Genomic DNA, 24,016 nt, shown 5'->3' with positions numbered 1-24,016 from the left:
TGTAAGGGAGTGAATTAGTAGTCAGCAAAAATCTGAATCCTTTTGTTGTCGCCATCGGCAACATATACACTACCATTAGGGCTAACATCAATCCCATTGAGATAGCGAAATTTGCCATTAGCAGATCCTTGGGACCCAAAGCAATGAATAAAGTTTCCAACACTGTCAAACATAGACACACGATGATTTCCATCTCCCACATAAACAAGACCATTTTCATCAGTGGCAATACTACAGGGATAATTCATGTGTGCCAAACTTGTCAATATAATGACCATCAAGAGTGAATCTGGCAATGCAGTGAAGGTTACAGTCAGTGACAAGTAATTGCATTCACCACCAAACCAAATGGGTAATCCAACTGGTCGGAAACAAAAGAGAAGCTAAAATATCCATTATACTGGAACACCGATATACGACTACTATCCCACTCAGAAACATATATCTAACCGTTATGTGCCTTGATACCAAGTGGATACTGTAATTCTCCATCATCTGAGCCATAACCTCCAAAATGCAGCAAGTAGCTACCACTGAAATCAAACTTTTGCACTCTGTGGTTAATGTTGTCAACTACATATAAATGGTTACTCTCATCAAATGCAATACCACATGGATTAATGAACTGACCGGTCTTGTTACCTCTGTTACCAAATGAATTGATCAACTGATCTTGACCATCAAACACGTGCACACAGTGGTTGGAATAGTTAGTAACAGCCCATATTCCATTTCTGCCAAATGCAATACCCCAAGGTTTACCCATATCAAAATTATTGTTCACTGTCTTGCTAGGTAACTTTACTGCATGGTAGTTTCTAAAAGTAATGCTATAGGGGTTTCCTATGATAAACCTTCCATCAATGGATACATGTAACTCAGCTTCTCCAGTTTTCTTCCCTTCAAGTAAAGCTACATAACTACCATCATGGTTATCTCTTACTTCCAAGGATGTCACGTGGTCTGCTGATGATCTTAACTCCACAGTCACACTGTGACCTCCCTTGGAACAATGTTCTCCATTTCCATCCTTAGTAATGGAAAATTCCACTTTTGTATGTAGTTGAGAAGATTAGTTATTTCTGATGTATTTGGATCTGGAGTTTCACGTAACTGCAAATCAACAAGTTCACTTGATTTCAACTGATGTTGGTGCTTACTGTTTAGGTCCATTATTGGATCATTACATTGTTCTTTGATAGTATGATGTTTGCATGTCAGCTCATCATATGATTCACAGTCAAGCTTGTTTTCAGCACATTCACTACAAGTAACATCTACATTACCTGCCAATTTCTTCTTCAGATTCAGTTCATTCACTGATTGGCTCTTAAAATAAGTTGATTCAAACTCTTTTACTCCTCCTGTAGGGACAGTAGTCTCCTTCCTAAAATAATTTTAGATTGCATTCGTGCCTTCTCCAGACATTCTTCACAGAAGGAATGACAACAAGAAGGTAGATATTAAGGATTCCTCAGCAGCTGGTAACACACAGAGCACATAAGAGTATCTTTGGGTTCAAACGAGGATGACTGAATAAAGATTAAGTCATAGATACATTTATAGTAGATATTCATAATTCAAACAGCCCCACAACCATCTCATCGTACAATAAAAATTTGTAGCACAGACCATTATTCATTTGGGGACCTCAACAAAACCTGTTGCAAATACCAATATTGACAGATCTAATACAATAGCCAGATAAACAGCGGTGTTCAAATAGTCAGTTATATATAGAACATGCATTTATCTGTAGCATAACAAATGCAGTAGTAAAAACTACTGTATTTCTGAAATTGAAGATTAATAAGTGAATTAAGAAACAAGATACATGGCATACCATAAGTGCGTAAAGAAAACTCCTGCTTTGGTCAAATCCTGTTAAGTTTGTTGTTGTTGTTTTAGCCTATAGCTACTTTCTAGTGCACACGTCACCTTTACAAAAACGTGAATCGCAAATCAGTGTAGGGCACATAACTATGTATGTTGTATCATGGTTTCAATACATTGATCTCAAATTCATTATTTTCTAAACACTTGTACATTATCAGCTTTCAATAGATTCTTGCATGTGAATGCTGTTTATAGATAGTAAACTTGGAAATAAAATTATAATGCAAAGGACCTATTACTTCAATTAACATGTTTTCAAGCCACATATGTACATACTATTTCATACATGCAGTATAAATTATATGGATTCACCAAAGCATTTGGGGCTGGCCCTGTTTGTCCATCCCTGCAGGTAAACAATTTTAAGTGACATTGTTTTCTATTTTAAAAGATTACTTATTCATAAAGCTAACATCCTGGAACATTTTTTCATTGCACTATCAATTTTGTGTGCATGGTGCTGAATTTTTTCAATAAGTCAGTGCCTCAAAGTTGTAGTTGTATTGTTCCAGCAGGTGGTATTCTGCATTCTCTCACAGGGTTATACTGTGTCTAGGCATTATTAATTTTGATAGAATAAACAGTCATATACCAGCTTAGCCCTTACAGGTTTTGTCCAGTACCCAGATGTTGTCGTATGTTCTGGGATAGCCTTGATTTGATGGAAAACATGGTCACAGCAGAAATACTATTAAATGAAATGTCAACATCACATGGATCTTGCTAGCAATGGTAGTATATAAACATACTTGACAGTTAGACAGCACTGTCTTTAGTTCCATATACCTAAACTTTGCAATCGCAAACAACCATAATTCATGAAAATAGACATAAATCTTGTCACTAAAAAACTTGTCAAGCTGTCTACAACACTATCTGACAATTTACAGCTTAAAATTTGTTTTTCTTTTTCTGGAGTTTGAATTGCAACACATAACACAAATTACAAGCTTAAAGTTGCAGGGAGTCGCTGGAATATGACATATCTTGTTTAGTGGTTAGCTCATAGATAATATTTGCCACCATGGATAAGAAAAGTGCCATCTGTCCTAGGCTAGTTTCATACCATCACTGAATGATCGTCAACCTTGACTATACACATTCTCTTGATAATGGAAGGTTTACTGGTTTTGTGAGAAACTCATTTGTTGAAAGTGCCTAGCATGTTATTATGGACGATGGTAACTTGGTAATAAAATTCACCACATCATGAAATTATTTAAAATACAGTTTAGTACACACCTCAGAACATTCAACTCGAGCATTTGTCTAAAAATGTGTATAATAGACAAAAATGACTCACCAGGAATTAAACACAAAAACTAACCTGTCCCTGGAACTTTCACCAGCAAAAGGTTTATGAAAGACTACCACAGGCAATGTATATCACAGGCAATGTATAAGACCTATTGAAGGTTTTCTCCCTCATACAATGACAAACAGGATTTTTGGGTGCAAAACTAGCCCTGCCTTTCTATAGAAATATATGTGACCTAATTTGGGAAAATAGTCGGTCTACACACATCAATAGATTGTGAGATATGTGATTTTAAACATTTTAATCCAGTATAGCTTGGGTAGGTAAATATATGAGATTGAAATTTTCACTGTGATTGAAGCCAACCATGGTGCATGGGTGGTGGGTAGGCAATTGGTATATGAACATGTATGGCCAAGCAAGTCATACGGTATCTCCAGCTTTAATATTGGGATGTCAAGACCACTTGCACCACTGAAAATGAAAGAGATTTATGTAGAAAACATCTGGGAAACTGTCAAAGGCTGTCCATGTCTCTAGCCTCGCGATCGTGTTTCAGCTGGCCAGTGGCATTTGAAGGTGCCAGAGCGCTCCCGGCACACATCTCTAGAAATCCACTCGTGAAAAACAGCCAGAGCAAATCCTAAATTTTATGTGCCGCTAAAATTATAATAATTGCATATTCCAAAGTATTAATTAACCACATCAACACTATTATACTCTAGGGAAGTAACCACTGCATGATGTGTGTCAAATAAATAAAGCTAATAATAACAGTATACTAATGGTACTTATATGGCTGAAAGCTCTATAGTGTGTACAGGGTGATTTGTTATGTGGCTGAACTATCTGAGACTTGTAAGATACTTTAGAGTGACTAAAGTTTCATGGTTGAATGCTGACTTGGTTTGTCTCTTGCTGGATTCTAACTTGCTACGTACCTGAACTCTCTACATGGTGACTTAACATAGCCAAGGGGTGTCAAGTAGGTATGGACTGCAGGACCACAGTCAAAGTCTTGATCCAGGAAGCAAAAATTTCACTTGTGACTAAGAGCCAATTCCAGTACGTGAATACCTATGACTTTTACATGTCATAGGTTTCAAATTTTGGTCCATGACTGTTGACTTGGCTGGCTTTAACATATGACTCTGGTTGCAAATCAAGGGGTAGTCACTTCAATGCTGTTTGTTGAAACACTTACAATTGGCAACAGGATTCAATCAAGTGGTTTTTGTATGGTGAATCATCCGATCAAGATGTCCCTACAAGTGGAAATCAAGTACATTTTAAAGCTAATTTTTTAATCAAGCGATCAAGATGTCCCCAAAAGTGGCAATAAAGTCTAATTTTTAGCAACACAATAATTTACTAGACTTTTACAGTTGACAATCAAGAATAGGTGAAATCAAGGCAAAACTTCGACAATCAAATTCTTGATCCTAGTCACAAGTGTATCAACTGGAGGTATGGAAGTTACTATGGTAGCTACCCCTACAGTGCAGTTCTACCTACAGTGAGTACCTGTATGTCAAAATTAAAGATTTTTGCTTCTTGTGATAACAGATTCTTATTTAGATTCTTATTGAAAGACATATGCATAGCTTCCCATTCAGGCTATAGCCCGCAGCCTAGCTCTGTTGATTTTTTCTTTGGGGGAATTAGGGGGGTGACTGGGTGAAAGTCTACTATATTATAGCGAAGTATAGTTATGATAGCTATAGCAAAGTTCACGACCATAAACAGTTAAAATATGTAGTTGCCAGACTAGTTATATAGTCTAGGCTGTGTCATGCCTGCTTGCTTGGTTGTAGAGTTGAAATATGGAGCATATGCTGGAGTCCATCTGATGAGAGATTAGCAACTTGTTCTGAAGACCAGACCACTAAAGTATGGCACTGCGCAGACTGGAAGGAGTAAGTACTGCTATTTCTAGCAGCATGCATGTATGTACAAGGTCTGCCTGCTGGCCCACCCACCTACCTGCTTGACCACAGTCACAAGGCTATAGAAGCTAAATAAAGTAACACATGATTACCATTTTATGCCACAACTACAAACTCACATGAGAACGCTCATGTGGCATTTGCCTTTTCTGGTTCTGATGATTGTCTGCCCTCTGTACTTTCCTTTTATAATTGATTATATGGTATCTTCTTTTTCTTCATGCCAGGAAACCATACCGAGGCATTAATTATCACATATTCATATTGACACTTTTCTTAGAGGAGCACATTTAGATACCGCAATGCTATTTGAAGCACTTGTGCTACTGTAAGAGGGAGTAGATATCTGAAGCTGCACTTACGCTACAATCAGATCACTACCGAAATTAGAAGGCATAGACCAATGATCAGAGTACCCTTAAAACAGTGACCACACCCAACAACGTTTATAATATCAGGAGCTTATGAGCCACTCATAAGCTCCTGATAATATCAGCTGCAGTTTTGCTGTAGAAATCAAGACAAAGTAACCATGCTCACTCCTTGATCTATTGTGTCAATCACTCATTTGAGATGAAGATACTCTAATAAAGCAGTCACCCTAATACAACAACTATGCTATAAGAACTACTATTCCAGTGAATAAAAGCAGTGAAACATGAATGGTGATAATATGCAACATAGCATGTGGTAGATGGTATTAACATTCCAATATAGGGATTTTCCCACATTGCTATGTTGCAATACCACTATTCTTTTGTTCCACTACATGTTATTGTTGGACCATAATTTTTAATGATATTATTAAACTATGAGTTTTCCATTTACCATGGATAATTATTGCCTATGTAGGGCCACTAATGTTTGTGTACATGAAATAATATTTTTACTATACCTCCTTGCATTATTATACAGGTTGGCTGTGCTTAAGGGACACACAATGGCTGTAACTAGTGTAGACTGGTCTGTTTTGGATGGAGTGTCATTATTAGCATCCAGCTCAGATGATCAGGTACTGCTTGCAATCTTGTTTCTTAGTGACATCATTCACGATGCTTCTTTTGTTGTGTTCACAGACGGTCAGGGTTTACAGTGGGGATACGCTTGAACTGCAGCAAGTGTTGTCAGCATCAGGCTTGATACATGGATGGTTTACGCTGACTTACCTCAAGTTCTGTGAACAGGTAAATGTTGGTGGTGTGTAGCACACTTGAAAAACCAACTCTCTTAGTGTATACCAAAGGGAATTAAACTAATCAAGGGAACACGGCTATTGCATTTTGTAATTCTGACTTTCGAATTTGATACAGTGGTCCTTCATTATTGGCTGGCCATTTATTAACCAAACATTCATCTGAACAGTATAAGTGACTGTTCTATTAGAGTATTTTGTCTAGGGGTGTGCATTCTGTTATAGAGTAATTGAATGGGGCCCTGTATATAAATGAACAGATTCAATTTGATTATCTGAACGCCAATGAGTTCGGATAATAGAGGGACCACTGTATTCAGAAACTTTTACATGCACATTGTGACAAGCACACACATAGCTATATACACAGCTTACAACAGTATTTCTTAATAGAACAAGATGTTGTGTGTTACTACACAAAATGGACATGTGGTGATATGGAGGATTGGGTCAGCTCAGTCATCCGATGTGTTGTACTATGGGAGGATGCATGGTGGATCTGTTGAGGGACTTGATGTTGGCCAATCAAAAGGACTAATGACAACCTGCAGTGCTGACTGTGTAGTACACGTGGTCTCTATTCACTGAGTTTTGTGTATGTTTGTTTATTTATCAGATATGACAATACAACAGTGATACATATACATGTAAGACATCGGCTATGTGAAATTGTGCACTAATGAACAAAATGGATAATGCCAGTGTAGAATAGGGAAGTCAACTCAAGATGAGATGACTCACTGTGCATAATATAGATCGTTTACACCCCTGTGCACTGTGCAATCTACCCAGATGCTACTAGTCAGTAGACAAATCTGGGAGGCTACATTTTGTTGGTCATGCAGTTAGTGTATAGCTGACTGCAGACAAGTCCCTGTAACAGAAAATTCTATCAAGTCTGACTGTGTGCACCACAAGACTGCATGTGCAGCAGCAGCAGCAGCAGCAGCAGCAGCAGCAGCAGCAGCAGCAGCAGCAGCAGCAGCAGCAGCAGCAGCAGCAGCAGCAGCAGCAGCAGCAGCAGCAGCAGCAGCAGCAGCAGCAGCAGCAGCAGCAGCAGCAGCAGCAGCAGCAGCAGCAGCAGCAGCAGCAGCAGCAGCAGCAGCAGCAGCAGCAGCAGCAGCAGCAGCAGCAGCAGCAGCAGCAGCAGCAGCAGCAGCAGCAGCAGCAGCAGCAGCAGCAGCAGAAGCAGCAGCAGCAATATATATGCCATATATACGTCAGAAAATTTTCACACGCGAAATTGCTGCATCCATACCAATGCGTACGTATTCCATATTAGGTGAGTTCATACCTGGGCCAGGAGTTGGTTTAATTCTAATGAACGCACTACTCTAGGTTGTGGATTGCGGGATCGTCACATCAATCATCGTGTCGGGGGATTGTAGATCTAATTGCCACATTGAAAAGTCTTGACAACAGTTAAGACACTGTGAGTTTGGATGGTCACTTGAACGCGCTGAAAGCTACCTTTATTATTCATAATTCATGGTCTCCTGAGTTCCAACTTCCTGCCTGCGACTAGTAGAACCTCGGTATGTCCCCATATTATCGTGATCCCCTTACAAGTACCAGTGTAGCTACCCACAATTCGTGATTCCTCCCTAAGCAGTACAGTTGAGCCACCTCTCTAAAAAGGCCAACTTTACCCTCAAAATAAGAATACTTTATATGCACTATGATCCACTTGTTTAATATACTACCACCTGTTTATTTAGACCATGATATTTTGACCCATAGGTGACTGGCTGAGACTCAAGTTTCACTCAGAAGTCTCACTGCATGTATACGGTTGGTTACATATTTGCTATTGTTATTGCTGAAATTTTTGTGCATACCAGTAGGTATATAGCCTTGCACATAATATAATGAGGTTTGTTCTACTCCATGTTACTGCCTTTTTACTCTCTGTGTGCGTGCATACATGCAAGGGGGAAAGTAACTGCCCACATGTATTTATGGTGCTTTGTTAGTCTTGATCCGTACCATTTGAGGTGTACCATGAGTCCTTATGATACAGAGGAGGTTGGTGGCATGCAAATGAACTTAATTAATGGGTTTGCAGTGGTTTCAAATTCAACACTTGCAATTTCATACGAAATACTTAGTGTGGTCACGTACATATGCATGTTTTTAGGCTAGCTACTACACAAATCAGGCCTCAGGATGCTGTACACACCTTCCAAATTCGGGATGGTAGCATACTCCAAGATTTGCATGCACACATGTGCAACCACACAATGTTTCGTATGAAAATAGGAAGAAAATAGTGATGCTCAAGTCAGTGCATCTACGAAGACATGACAGTGGCAATCTCATATGCCCAACTCTATAGCTGCACACAAAACTTATGAGAACAATTCATGGCTATCTTGTAACCACCATTTCAATACTGCAAGCCATCTTAGAATCTCAAAAATGTAATTAATATGAAAAGGTTTTCGTATAGTACTTATCATGTTTCCAACCTCCTCTGAAATGTGGACACGTCTTGTGCCATCGTTCTGCTGTCGTAGCTAAAAGCATGAACAAGAGATGTGCATGGTTGGATGCATACATGGAGCATGCCTGTGTCTTTTCCCATATTCTTTGGTAGTCCATTAGGGTTCTCACTGGTTCCACAAGACATAATATCTCTTGATTTCCTGGAGCCTCCTTTGTTCTGTATCCAAGTGTCTGGAACCTTTCTTGCTATTCATATAAGGGAGTTTGGCTTCCTCCTGGTTTGGAGTGTTCCATAGCCTAGCTACTTGCAATATTGAACTTTAAGGTCTTACCCTTATTCGTATTCGTAATTTGTTGTCCACTCGTCAGTTAGGCATTAGAAGGCAATGCACTACATGAATTATATAGCTAAGGCACAGTTGAGGGACAATAAGAAGTAAATGATCTAATGAAATATAATAAAATACCTCTTGTATTTTTAACTGTCTTATGTATGGGTACTAGAGCTATGTGTTTTACTATTTCTCATTCATCTCAAGGTGCTATAAATATTATTATGTGTGTACAGGCCTATTTTCTCAAGATGAGTTGGGATAGCTACATTGACAGTCTGATTGCACAGACAGAAGATGTAGCTGGAGCAGTACACTGTGATAAGGCATGTATCATTGGACTGGACAATGGTGACTCTTGGACTACCCAAGCTCATCCTAATGCGTTAAAGTTACAAACACAAGAACGCCAAACTATTGCAAGATGTTTCAGAACCAAAGACTTTACCTTTTTCGAGACTACCGGTGTGCACGTTGAGGGTTATTACTACATTCTTATAAGACAAGATGACAACGTTGTGTATGCAAGAACAGGAGGTGAAGCAGTTACTCTTCAGGCAACTAAAACTGCTGTTATTATTGCTCACTGTCCAGTAGGTAGCCAGCAAGGATTTATTAATAAAGGTGTTTATGCCATTGCACAGTATTTGGAGTCACAGAATATGTAATACTATTGTTATGAATGTGTGACATGAAGTTTAAAGCAATCCAGATCGGTGAAAATGACAGGAGGTCCTACTTTCCAAACAAATTCATTGTGATTGGGTCCAAGAACTACACACCTGAAAATGTGATATATAGATCACTGGTATAATATTGGGGTCTGGGTTGTTGGTAAATATATTATATGATACAGTAGACCCTCACTTATCCGTACCCTCAAAATTGGAAACGATTGTTCTACCGGTGTATTAGAGTATTTTGAGTACAGATACATGTTCTATTAGAGTATTTCAACAGAGCTTTGTATAATGTCAGTTATCCGAACAATTAACTTAGCTATCTGAACACTTTTATCATTAAATATTGTGAGATACATTGGGATTCAGATAACCAAGGGTTCACTGATTACTAACAGCAGTTATGTAGGATGAAGGCTTTGGTAATTGTGCAAAACATTCTGATCAAGCACAAATTATTAAAGTAGCTATACGTATGCACACTTGTGTTTTATTCCAGTGTTAGTATTGTTTTGGAAACGGTGGTATTTACCAATCCACCTACAGTAGCTATCATATTCTTAGGATTATGGTACGCTGTTGATGCTGTGGAGTAAGCAACAAAGCAATGAGTGTGATGTGAGCTAAAACGGCACAGCTATGCAAAATTTATTTCAACACATGCTGTGGCTGATATGGGGATGTTGAAGTGCAGCCCTTCCCCACCCCGTGATATGTTTATCAGTTAGAGAGCTTTAAGTACCATATCAACTACTAGAAAAAAATTCAAAAATGGTCCCAACTAAAAACCCACCCTCAAGTTTTCATTCAATTCATGCATTGGCAATTTTCATTGGGTTTGTCCTATGAGAATAAAAACACAGACTTTAAGATTAAGGAAGAAAATCCATCCCTCCTGGAGGAGACTGAGTGTGGCCCCGACCGTGACTAGACATTGGGTGACCTGCAGTTCGATTCCTGTGGTTGGAGGGATTTTTTTCCTTACTTTGGCCCCTTTTCTGTTACACCTTTTCAGCTATAAGTCACTAAGTTTAAGTCCTTGAAATTAGGTTAGGTAATCCTAAGGCTGCAGCACATGTTGCTGCAGACCTTCAGTGCTGGTCACTGTAAAGCATTAATACAATACAATAATACAGGATGTGGGTACTTTTCTCATTAGGTTTTTCATGGGACCGTCCCTTAATATGGGTGGGCGCCGCCACCGCCAAACTAATTTATTAGCCAGCGCGTTACCATCATCGCGTGATCTAGCGCGTGGGTGCTGCCTGATTCCGGCACTGAAGATTTGTTCGTGAAAATTCTAACCGGGAAGACGATCACTTTGGAAGTAAATTCCAATTATATACCATTGTTGGACAGTTGTGATTGACAAAGCGAGACGATCGTGAAGATCCTTGGCGCGACTCGAGGCGCGACTTGCCACGAGCAATATACCTAAAAGCCCCTCATCCCGGTCCACCCTGAGTGACAACTGCATTCCAAAGGAAACCACCTGGCATTAAGTTTTACGATTGTAGCACAGTGGAATGCGCATCTTTATAAAGTCTTTGAATGGAAATACTATCACAGTCGAAGTTAAACCAAGCGATACCATAAAATCGCTAAAAAGCAAGGTGTTCAATAAACTGCAAGTACCACCTGATAACCAGCGACTGCTTTATAGTTCATCACAGTTGGAAGACAAGATGACCATAGCTGATTATGGAATTGAAGCTAATACCACTATTCATTTTGTTGTTCGTTTTCCTGGAGGCTTGTCTGGATTGACATATTGTACGTAAGATACTATAGTAGCTGATTCTGTTTTTTAAGATGATAAGGTGTATGCTGATCATGGCAGTTGGTATCACGCAACTATAATAACTGCTCTTGTATATTTTATATATAATTTATCTTATGCAACTGTTGATGATGTCAAAGAAAACTAAATTTGTATAGCCCATGTATAGTAGTCAAACATGTATGGTCTGGTACGTGATGTTTTGTGGGAATAGCTGGTGGAGACAAAACATTGAGTGTTCTGTTAACCCCAAGTGTTTTGCATACTTTTACAGAAGCTGCTTTATGATAATAGTATTTATTATATAGTCTATTATATATATGTGTGTGTGTGTGTGTGGTCTAGCTGATTGAAAAGGATTTTAATTTGACAAATTGGTGAGTTAAGCTGTGCTCACCGAAATAAGATCCCGCCAGTATAGTTTGCCTATGGTCTCACACAACCTAGCAAGCGGTCATTTTAATGGCCCACCAATGTGCTTTATTTACCAATATACTGCCCTCCAATCAGATCACGTATACGGTACATTTCCTTTGCATAATGCTCTTTAAAATGGTGCATATGATTTGGTGAACACCACTTCTAAGACTGCACATACGGCCAGGCAGACTTGATTGCTTGTTTATCATCCACAATATCTGGGAGACTTGCATGTAGGTGGGAGGTCATTTGTTGTTTTTTTAAAATTGCACTGAGAATCCAAAAATCCATAAGTGCAAGTTACCATAACCATAAAGGTTAGCTATAACTAATAATTCATTTACTTCAGCAAAGGGAATTTTTTTGTACTGCAATCTTCTCAGCATCAAAATACATACAAACGTCAGCAATATAATGAAATTTGAGGCAGTGGGGTGAATCGAAGTGATGCATGCAGGTAGGAATGATAAACAATTAATCTGGCCTTATAGGATATATGAATGCCCAAGATTACAATCCATAATTAAAATATACAGTGTTAGTGTTATAAGCTCAAGGTGTAGTGATAAACACATTTCCCTCTCACCTGCAACAAACTGAATGGCACCTCATTACCTGGCCGGATTGTTGACTAACATCCAACCATGTACAGCAAATGGACTGGACAATTTAGGATTTCATGAAACACAACAGTTGATTTCCACAGCGAATGATTTTGCACAGTATCTGAATCTAAGAGGACATTGTGACATCCTACTATATACTAGATTTTAGTACTGTAGCAACATAGTCTCACATTTGCTCCTGTATCACATTATGGAGCACAAGGGTCACTTCTATCATGGCTTTAAAATCATCAACTAGTGACAACTACTAGATCACAATGTGACAACCAGAAAAGCAATACCACCCAGGTCCTGGCAGGAATGCCTCAAGGCACAGTGCTTGTATTAAGCTAACATATAGTTCTATGTGTGTAGAAACTGATAGCGTCTACACGCTATAATGAGAGACATTAGAAATGACCGAAACACGAACCCCCACAAATAATTGAGAATAACTCCAGCTGTGATTTATAAAAAACCACCAAATTTTCACCAGTTATACTACTTGTAAACATATTGAAGATCAACAACTTTTTAAAATCAAAATTCTAACCCCCCTAAATTTGGGGGAGCGTGATGTATGGTTTATTAGAGTAAAATGTTTTGACACTTTTTAGAAAATTGGTTGTACCTACTGGCTCTGACTGTACAGTGAAGGTTCCTTTTGTTAATACCTACATTTTTGTAAGACAGATTTTTAAATTTTAATTTCATTCTGTTATAAAAATACAACAATACTGAGTGCACTTTTTCTCAGTAACCATGCAGAGTAATGCCTCACATTTTGGTGCAGAAACATGTCACAAGATATGTGAAGACAGATTTCTTAACATCGAATCTAAAGAGCATTTATGATGACATTCGTATTTTTGCTACCGCCCATCAATACTAAATCAATTGTATCTCTTAACATATCCATATATGGAACCACCCTCACTATGTCCTAATGGGTTATGTTGCGGTCAGACCATTACAATGCAGAAATTTTAATATGAATTTTCATGATTTTTTTCATTTTTGGTCATTTCTAACATCTTGCACTATATGCACTCTGCACAATAATCACAGCACCATGCACATGAAATTACCACGTACCTGTGAGGAAGCACAGTTGCATGTGTTTAATTGTTTTACATGTTAATTTACTGTTCAACCCAGCTCACAAGTAACAACCTATCAATCTAATTGAGATATGGGGTATATACTATAGCTTCATTTAAACATGCTATTGTGCCAAACATGTAAATAGGGTTGTACTGTGTAGGAATAAACTTATTTTTGTCACTACAAGTTGAAAAAATGTATAACAAGTTCACCAGAGCAAGTCTTGCACCATGCATGAAGTAGATACCAGTGCTATTCTAAATATTATAATGTATAATGTTGATCAACTCCACTGATTCAGTTAAAATGTTCAAACTATACAAGTTATCAGAAGTAACTAGTACAATCATGGAATTAACCAGAATGTAATTTTACAATAATTTACAATACTGTAAGGGAGTCAATTAGTAGTCCGCAAAAATCTGAATCCTTTTGTTGTCACTATCGGCAACATATATACTACCATTAGGGCTAACATCAATCCCATAGAGATAGTGAAATTTGCCATTAGCAGATCCTTGGGGCCCAAAGCAATGAATAAAGTTTCCAACACTGTCAAACATAGACACACGATGATTTCCATCTCCCACATAAACAAGACCATTTTCATCAGTGGCAATACTACAGGGATAATTCAAGTGACCTCTTTCAAACCCATGTGTACCAAACTTATCAATAAAATGACCATCAAGAGTGAATCTGGCAATGCAATGAAGGTTACAGTCAGTGACAAGTAATTGATTATTAACATTCACCACCAAACCAAATGGGTAATCCAACTGGTCAGAACCAAAAGAGAAGCTAAAATATCCATTATACTGGAACACCGATATACGACTACTATCCCACTCAGAAACATATATCCGACCGTTATGTGCTTTGACACCAAGTGGATACTGCCAAAATGCAGCAAGTAGCTACCACTGACATCAAACTTCTGCACTCTGTGGTTATTGTTGTCAACCACATACATATGGTTACTTTCATCAAATGCAATACCATGTGGATTAATGAACTGACTGGTCTTGTTACTTCTGTTGCCAAAAGAATTGATCAACTGATCTTGACCATCAAACACGTGCACACAGTGGTTGGAATAGTCAGTAATAGCCCATATTCCATTTCTGCCAAATGCAATACCCCAAGGTTTACCCATACCACCATTATTGTTCACTGTTTTGCTAGGTAGCTTCACTGCATGGTAGTTTCTAAAAGTAATGCTATAGGGGTTTCCCATGATAAACCTTCCATCAATGGATACATGTAACTCAGCTTCTCCAATTTTCTTACCTTCAAGTAAAGCTACATAACTACCATCATGGTTATCCCTTACTTCCAAAGATGTCACGTGGTCTGCTGATGATCTTAACTCCACAGTCACATTGTGGCCTCCCTTGGAACAATGTTCTCCATTGCCATCCTTAGTAATGACAAAAAATTCCACTTTTGTATGTATAGAAATGTAGTTGGGAAGATTAGTTACCTCTGACGTATTTGGATCTGGAGTTTCACGTAACTGCAAATCAACAAGCTCACTTGATTTCAACTGATGTTGGTGCTTACTGTTCAGGTTCAATATTGGATCATTACATTGTTCTTTGATAGTATGATGTTTGCATGTCAGCTCATCATATGATTCACAGTCAAGCTTGTTTTCAGCACATTCACTACAAGTAACATCTACATTACCTGCCAATTCCTTCTTCAGATTCAGTTCATTTACTGGTTGGCTCTTAAAATAAGTTGATTCAAACTCTTTTACTCCTCCTGTAGGGACAGTAGCCTCCTTCCTAAAATAATTTTGGATTGCATTCGTGTCTTCTCCAGACATTCTTCACAGAAGGAATGACAACAAGAAGGTAGATATTAAGGATTCCTCAGCAGCTGGTAACACACAGAGCACATAAGAGTGTCTTTGGGTTCAAATGAAAATGACATTAAATTCTGAGTAAAGATTAAGTCATAGATACATTTATAGTAGATATTTATAATTCAAACAGCCCCAACCATCTCATCACACAATAAAAATTTGTAGCAGAGACCATCATTCATTTGGGGACCTCAACAAAAACTTGTTGCAAATACCAATATTTACAGATCCTAATACAATAGCCAGATAAACAGCGGTGTTCAAACAGTCAGTTATAGAACAGTCACATGCATTTATCTGTAGCATAACAAATACTAAAAGCTATTGTATTTCTGAAATTAAAGATTAATGCACTAAAAATAAGTGAATTAAGAGACAAGATATATGGCATACCATAAGAAAATTTCTGCTTTGGTCAAATCCTGTTTTTTTTTGTTGTTGTTGTTTTAGCCTACTTTCTAGTGCACACTTTTTACAAAAACCTGAATCGCAAACCAAAGTAGGGCAGATAACTATGTTGTATCATGGTTTCACTACATTGATCTCAACTTCAATATTTCTAAACACTTGTACATTATCAGCTTTCATGCAATAGATTCTTGTGAATGCTGCTAATAGATAGTAAACTTGGATAATAAAAATATAATGCAGTGGTATACAAGGACCTATTACTTCAATTAGCATGTTTTCAAGAAATTACTAGCCACATATGTACATATTATTCCATACTTGCAGTACACCAAAGCATTTGGGGCTGGCCCTGTTTGTCCATCCCTGCAGGTAAACAATTTTAAGTGACATCGTTTTCTAAAGATTACTTATCCACAAGGCTAACATCCTGGAACATTCTTTCATTGCACTATCAATTTTGTGTGCATGGTGCTGAATTTTTTCAATAAGTCAGTTCCTCAAAGTTGTAGCTGTATTGCTCCAGCGGGTAGTATTCTGCATTCTCTCACAGGGTTATACTGTATCTAGGCATTATTAATTTTGATAGAATAAAAGTTATATACCAGCTTAGCCCTTACAGGTTTTGTCCAGTACCCAGATGTTGTTGTATGTTCTAGGATAGCCTTTGATTTGATGGAAAACATGGTCACAGCAGTTAAATTAAATATTGACATCACGCTAGTAATGGTAGTATATAAACATACTTGACAGTGTTCTTGGGCAGCACTGTCTTTAGTTTCATATACCTAAGCTTTGCAATTGTAAACAAACATTATTCATGAAAATAGACATAAATCTTGTCACTAAAAAACTTGTCAAGCTGTTTACAACACTATCTGACAATTTACAGCTTAAAGTTGCAGGAGATGCTGGAAAATGATATATCTTGTTTAGTGGTTAGCTCATAGATAATATTTGCCACCATGGATAAGAAAAGCGCCACCTGTCCTAGGTTAGTTTCATATATACCATCATTGAAATGATCGTCAACCTTGACTATACACATTCTCTTGATAATGGAAGGTTTACTGGTTTTGTGAGAAACTCATTTGTTGAAAGTGCCTATAGTATGTTCACGTTGAGCTGAATCCTAAAAAACAGCTAAAAATTAAAAGTGGATTTTTTCTCAACAGAGTTAACATTTCAGCCAACCAGATGATTATTGGTAACAGCAAAGGTGTCAACAACAGACACGTACAGTTTGGCTCCATTACAAGTTCAGGAAAGGGCTATAATGGACACTGTGTTTATATGGCTTCCCCATAGGAAATGTATTGTGAAAATTTTGATTGGCCGTAAATATTATGTCAAATATTTGAACAAAAAGATTTTGAAACATTTTTAGCGGGTCAAGCAGTACTACAAATAAGCCAAATTTCAAGATCGTGTGTAATTGCATCCATGAGTTATTAAATGTTTTTGAGGGTTCAGCTCAACGTGAACATACTATAGCATGTTATTATGGACGATGGTAACTTGGTAATAAAATTCACCACATCATGAAATTATTTAAATTACAGTTTAGTACACACCTCAGAACATGAAACTCGAGCATTTGACTAAAAATGTGTATAATAGACAAAAATGACTCACCAGGAATTAAACACAAAAACTAACCTGTCCCTGGAACTTTCACCAGCAAAAAGTTTATGAAAGACCATCACAGGCAATGTATAAGACCTATTGAAGGTTTTCTCCCTCATACAATGACAGACAGATGCAAAACTAGCCCTGCCTTTCTGTAGAAATATATGTGATCTAATTTGGGAAAATAGTCGATCTACACACATCAATAGATTGTGAGATATGCGATTTTAATCCAGTATAGCTTGAGTAGGTAAATATATGAGTTTGAAATTTTCACCGTGAATGAAGCCAACCATGGTGCATGGGTGGCGGGTAGGCAATTGGTATATGAACAGAAAATGGTCAAGCAAGTCATATGGTATCTCCAGCTTTAATATTGGGCTGTCAAGACCACCTGCGCCACTGAAAATGAAAGAGATTTATGTAGAAAACATCTGGGAAACTGTCAAAGGCTGTCCATGTCTCTAGCTTCGTGATCGTGTTTCAGCTGGCTAGTGGCATTTGAAGGTGCCAGAGCGCTCCCAGTGGCTGGCACACATCTCTAGAAATCCACTCATGGAAAGCAGCCAGAGCAAATCCTAAACTTTATGCGCCGCTAAAATTATAATAATTGCATATTCCAAAGTATTAATTAACCACATCAACACTATTATACTCTAGTGAAGTAACCACTGCATGATGTGTGTCAAATAAAGCTAATAATAACAGTACTAATGGTACTTATATGGCTGAAAGCTCTATAGTGTGTACAGGGTGATTTGTTATGTGGTTGAACTATCTGAGACTTGTAAGATACTTTAGAGTGACTATAGTTTCATAGTTGAATGCTGACTTGGTTTGTCTCTTGTTATGCAGCTGGATTCTAACTTGCTACGTACCTGAACTCTCTACATGGTGACTTAACATAGCTGAGGGGTGTCAAGTAGGCATGGACTGGAGAACCACAGTCAAAGTCTTGATCCAGGGAGCAAAAATTTCACTTAAGACTAAGAGCCAATTCCAGTACATGATCTGTGATGAATACCTATGACTTTTAGATGTCATAGGTAAAATTTTGGTCCATGACTGTTGACTTGGCTGGCCTTAACATACAACTGTGGTTGCAAATCAGTCACTTCAATACTGTTTGTTGAAACACTTACAACTGGCAACAGGATTCAATCAAGTGGCTTTAGCATAGTGAATCAAGCGATCAAGATGTCCCTCCTACAAGTGGAAATCAAGCACATTTCAAAGCTATTTTTTTAATCAAGCGATCAAGATGTCCCCAAAAGTGGCAATAAAGGCTAATTTTTAGCAACACAATATAATTTAATAGACTTTTACAGTTGACAATCAAGAATCAAGACTCTTTTATAGGTGAAATCAAGTGATCAAGGAAAATTTCAACAATCAAATTCTTGATCCCAGTCATAAGTGTATCAACTGGAGGTATGGAAGTGACTACGGTAGCCCTTCAGTGCAGTAGTGAGTACCTGTGTGTCAAGATTAAAGATTTTTACTTCTTGTGATAATAGATTCTTACTCAGATTCTTATTGAAAGACATTTGCATGGCTTCCCATTCAAGCTATATCCCGCAGCCTAGCTCAGTTGATTTTTTCTTTGGGGGAATTAGGGGTGTGACTGGGTGAAAGTCTACTATATTATAACGAAGTATAGTTATGATAGCTATAGCAAAGTTCACGACCATAAACAGTTGAAATATGTAGTTACCAGACTAGTGCCAGACTAGTTATATAGTCTAGGCTGTGTCATGCCTGCTTGGGTGAAGCCACATCTTATGGTTGGTAGAGTTGTACTGTTCACACACACAATTCTGTTTGTAGTGCACTGCTTGTGTTGAATCAGTTGAATAAAACGGGAAATTTGAGACATTGTATTGGCAAGGCACTAGCAATGAATCTAACAGATCTGGGTTAATATCTTCCAAACTTGGGCTATCTGAGATTGAATATTATGGCATTTTTATAGTTTGGGGCCATTCTCAAAACAAGGAACTTTGTAAAATCACAAGCTTTTGAGATTAAATCTGAAGGTAACTATTTCTACCGGTTGTGTGTGTATGCTATTTTGAAGACAATCTACCTTAAAATTGTACTTTTTGAGTTTGAATTTAAGGACAATTTCATGCTACAAGGGCGGCTCCAGAATTTAGGTGACAGGTAACTACATTTTTACAAATCTTGGGGGTCTGGTGAAATACTTCTTAGGAAAATTATGCATTTAGAGGTTGAATATGGTGAAGATTTTCACCAAAATCTTTAAATCTGACATTTTAAACATAATTTAGGAATTGATTGATGTAGCCTGTTATACTTGCTTCTGCTGGCATACAGGGATAGTATCAGGAGCAGGCAAATGAGTTGGTTTGAAGCACCAGACACATAGATGTCAGGTCTGGGGGCATGCCTCCAGGGAAGTCTTCAGGTCTCAAATACTCTGAGATACGTAACATTTAAAAAAAATACAAAATGTACCTGTTCTAGTCAATGTAGGCATTAACCTCCAAAAATTTCTATTGATCACCCACACAGTTTTCTATAATGCAAGGGCAGATCTAGAATTTCAGAAGGGGGATGCTAACAGGAGCATTTAAAATGATGGCTGGTTTGCTAAGAAAAGCGACAACTGGTTTATACAACTAACTACAGTAGTATAGTGTGCGAAGCGTGCTCTATCTGGGGGGGGGGGGGGGGGGGGGCACAGCAAAATTTTGCAATTTAGCCTATTCGGTATTGAATTTGGTAATATTTGGACTGAAAAATGATGCCGCTTTGTTTAAGTTACTCACAATGCTCGTAAAGCATTATGAGTCATCTAAATGTAATAAGGATGAAATGACACCATTATTCCTGAACAGTTGTAATACTAGCTGTCAAATAAGGGCACGGCCGTCATATAAAGAGTACAGCCAGTAACTAAAAATTTATTCTTTACATCTTAAAGAACAGGAATATGAATATCAGCTATATACACATGATCAATACTTGCTTATATTGGTATATTAAATTTAGCAATTTTAAAGTTTTGGATTTTTGCTAATTGATTACATCAATTCATGAATTGCTAAATTTTGTATATGCTAAATTCATCAATATACAAGATTGCTAATTTCATTTAGTGTATTGCTCGGCTTGAGGTATAGCTAGTGTGCTGGCTCAAACTATAATGTCCAAACAGTAACAATGAAGAGAGGGCTTAAGAGGACAAGTATAGACTCACCAGTGTGTATAGTACACAAACGTAGAATTTTACAACTAGGGGGATCTGGGGTGATGCTCCGTCTGGAAATTTTTGGAATATATATAGCTATCACAAGATTGGATCTGGAAGCTATTAGCCAAATACTCTATTGTACTGAAAGATTGTGGGTACAAGATGGATAAGTTCAGTTGTAAGCAATTATAGTTGAAAAGCAGGACTACACTTTTAAAATTAATGTTACTGGATTATAAGGCAATACATTGTCAAAGACAATACACAAGATTAGATCTTGAGGTTATTTAGTCACATGTAGAGATTTAAAATGTACACAAAAATAACTTCACCTTTGTATTATAGTCACAGACTGTTCTATTGCTATTTCAATCTGACTTTTTACAACTATGGCCCCATCACCATATTTTACAACCAGAGTCCAAAGTCACTTACATATACAACCAGTTTTGGTCCACCCTTTATAACCTGGGCACACTGACAGCATAAATGCTGCAGTCTCATTCGAACTTATAAAGTTGAACTTCAAGAGGTTTGGGAGTGCAGACTCTTAGATGCTAAAATATAGGGAGATTCATCAGATAAATGCAGCACGAAACTTTGGTACTGGTAAAGCAAAACCAAACAGTTCTCAGATACCAAACCCTTGATAACTTTATCCATGCTAAGAAATTCACCGTTTTACTTAAGAATGTCAACCCAAACATCAAGTTTGTAGTAACAACTAAAAAAACTATGATATTGAACAATTTGTTAGAAGCTGTTCTCGGAAAGTAATTATCTATGGTATAGTATATGGCAGGATGTTTGGAGCAATGGTAAGGCCACTCCAAATGAGACTGTAGTTTCCCATCCTCCGCCCGCATCATGTCTGGGCACCCACATTGCATGTTATTATTGTCATTATTTTTCCAAAATCACTTCCTGTACTGCTTTCTGGAAACTTCTCATAGAGCCTTTTATTTTGCATTGCTAAAAAGCCTAAAAATGAACAGTTCTGGTGGTTGCTAGTTTGCAAAGAAGCCATTTTCATGACCTTAAAATCCTCTCAAGATCGAGATACTCTAATAGAGCAGTCACATCTTTAACAATGAATAATGATAACTAGCCTCCTGCCCACACCAAATAACAAAAACATCAGGACGGGAAACTACAGTATCATTTGGAGTGGCCTAAAATAGCAGTGCACAGATCAAGAAGGCAAATGTGTGACACACTAATAACTTTTTGAAAAACATTTTTCATGATGGATGCTCTAATAGAGTAGTTGACTGTTCTATTAGAGTATTTCGATTTTTAGCAGCTTTTAGGTAAAGCCTTACACCAAAAGTATAATTTGAGCCCTCTCAGTAATTCTAACAAAAGATGAGCCATTCACCTTTCCCTTTCCATCTTTTCATTGCCCATGCATGCATATAAAATGCAATTGCATCTGTACTGCAACTTCTAGAAGCTTCCTAGCTTGCACATAGTACAATTTTGGAGGGGGTGCTAAGCACCCCCTCCAAATCCACCCTTGTAGAAGTGAGCTACAATATTCATTTTACTTTTATACATGTCATACTACATTAATTTACTGCTCAGTACCACTTATCTATGCTAGTAGTGTTCCAATACACATTTTTATATGTAATCGTATTTAGTAAATTTCATTGCAAAAGCCATAATCTAAGTTTAAATCATCACACTGATAATGCTAAAATCTTTTGACAGGAATTATAGCCCAGGCTATCTACTTCCAGAAAATAGTTTGTATATTGAAAATTTCTTAAGCATATGAAACTAGTTTCGGTTTTACAAAACACTATGAAAATCAAGAAACCCTTGTAACATCACTTAGAATCAAAATACTACATAAAATGATAGTTAAAAAAGACAAATATATAAAGTTCTATGCCCTCTTGAAAAGGGGTCTGGTCCAGAATCAATGTGCCAACTTGTTTTCAACTTGCTTTCACACTCAAATACCATAAAACTTGATATCATTCAACTCCTTATGGATTGCTCTATCCGATTCCGGCTGAACAAAATTCTTAATCACCATGGTAATGGTGTGATACCACTATTTAATTAGAACACGAAATTCATGATTTGCTCTCCAATCGATTTTGTATTGCGTAAGTTGCTACTTACCATCGTTTGTTGTAAATTTGCAACCTGTAAACACTTTGGCTTCGAATAAATTTGTTACCATTGGATAGAGGAGTGTTATGCGTGTATAATAGCGGCCGAACAATTTTGATACTGCCTTCAGAACCAGAGTTACGATGAATAATGTAACTTAAAACTAACTTACCTCCATAGGCTGCTGTACATTGATTTTACACATAATATTTAATGGAAAATTGTAACGTATGGGTTAATTTGACATGAGTTTTGATGTGTGCCCTTTACAATCATAGAAAAACAGCCTCTGTGTCTCTCATCACTGCTACCAGCAATCGTTCATGGCATTTTCAGTGTATACGTGGCTTGAAATTTAAAAGGAAGTATACATTTTATGACAAAGGTTGATTAAACACGAAAATTGATTCTGGACCAGACTTTTTTGAGAGGACACTTAGCCATACATTTTAAACCCTGGAGATTGCGTTTGGTATGTTTTATTTATTAATTATTTGCTTTACAGCATACATACAACAAGATACGTACAGTATAAACATTGGTCCTTAAAATCTAGTGTATGCTGAAGGTCCACTGGCATCCAGTGCCAGTGGCTACGTGTGCTGAAACAACCAAGTACACAGTGTAGTTTACACAATTTTTAGGGGGAGGGGGGAATTTTCTCCTTAACAGCCCTAGATCCAACCCCAGTACCTGAATAACACTGGCCAGTATATACATATATGCTACACTTCGACATATACATATTTAATGTGCATACACAAAAGAACAATACCGATCTCAGGACCTTACTATACCTTATGCTCTGAAATGAAACGCTGCTAACAACAGCTCAACTAAACACCACTAGCATTGCTCCTTTAAGTAGGCTTTATTTGGAATTCCTAATTCTAAATAACGCACAGTTAATCAAAATTGCATATTGTGCTTTGGTGTTCTGACAATCCACATTATGCACAATGAAATGTAGTCTAACGAACAGTGTTATAGCTTGGAATACCTTTTAACTGAAGTTAATGATTTGATGCACTCTCTCGTGCACTTTCAACTAGATTGACAAAGCCCCGCCCTAAACTTTTCACGTGATTTCAGTTTCAGGGGAAGTTCCGA

The 24,016-nt window shown here is 37.6% G+C and overlaps 2 protein-coding genes across 7 annotated transcripts; one reads left to right on the top strand and one right to left on the bottom strand.

Annotated features, from left to right (window-relative positions):
• Nucleotides 1-7: 7 nt before the first annotated feature.
• On the bottom strand, nt 8-23,998 carry LOC136267400 (E3 ubiquitin-protein ligase TRIM71-like). 4 transcript variants are annotated; one of them, XM_066062543.1, is made up of 3 exons: nt 23,907-23,935; nt 23,704-23,796; nt 13,933-15,602 (listed from the first exon to the last, which is right to left on the bottom strand). In XM_066062543.1, exon 3 carries the CDS (start codon nt 15,487-15,489, stop codon nt 14,410-14,412), a length of 1,080 nt encoding a protein of 359 aa, XP_065918615.1. In that variant the 5' UTR covers nt 15,490-15,602; nt 23,704-23,796; nt 23,907-23,935; the 3' UTR covers nt 13,933-14,409. The 4 variants fall into 4 exon arrangements, with proteins under 4 accessions (XP_065918617.1, XP_065918615.1, XP_065918616.1 ...); XM_066062545.1 differs by lacking the exons at nt 23,704-23,796; nt 23,907-23,935 and adding an exon at nt 8-507 and having other exon boundaries at nt 14,556-20,031; XM_066062544.1 differs by lacking the exon at nt 23,704-23,796 and having other exon boundaries at nt 23,907-23,998.
• LOC136267403 (profilin-like) lies at nt 7,585-9,765 on the top strand. Of its 3 annotated transcripts, none has more exons than XM_066062550.1 (2): nt 7,585-7,724; nt 9,306-9,765. In XM_066062550.1, exon 2 carries the CDS (start codon nt 9,321-9,323, stop codon nt 9,735-9,737), a length of 417 nt encoding a protein of 138 aa, XP_065918622.1. In that variant the 5' UTR covers nt 7,585-7,724; nt 9,306-9,320; the 3' UTR covers nt 9,738-9,765. The 3 variants fall into 3 exon arrangements, with proteins under 3 accessions (XP_065918622.1, XP_065918621.1, XP_065918620.1); XM_066062549.1 differs by having other exon boundaries at nt 7,585-7,827; XM_066062548.1 differs by lacking the exon at nt 7,585-7,724 and adding an exon at nt 8,060-8,083.
• Nucleotides 23,999-24,016: the final 18 nt, after the last annotated feature.

Source organism: Dysidea avara, chromosome 9, assembly GCF_963678975.1.
Source record: "Dysidea avara chromosome 9, odDysAvar1.4, whole genome shotgun sequence".
Taxonomy (NCBI): Eukaryota; Metazoa; Porifera; class Demospongiae; order Dictyoceratida; family Dysideidae; genus Dysidea; species Dysidea avara.
Note: the sequence above shows the minus strand (reverse complement) of the source record. Positions and strands in the feature narration are given on the sequence as shown.

Bases quoted from the DNA above. Each gene is read 5' to 3' on its own strand.
- LOC136267400 (XM_066062544.1), bottom strand. From the start codon at position 15,489: ATGTCTGGAGAAGACACGAATGCAATCCAAAATTATTTTAGGAAGGAG.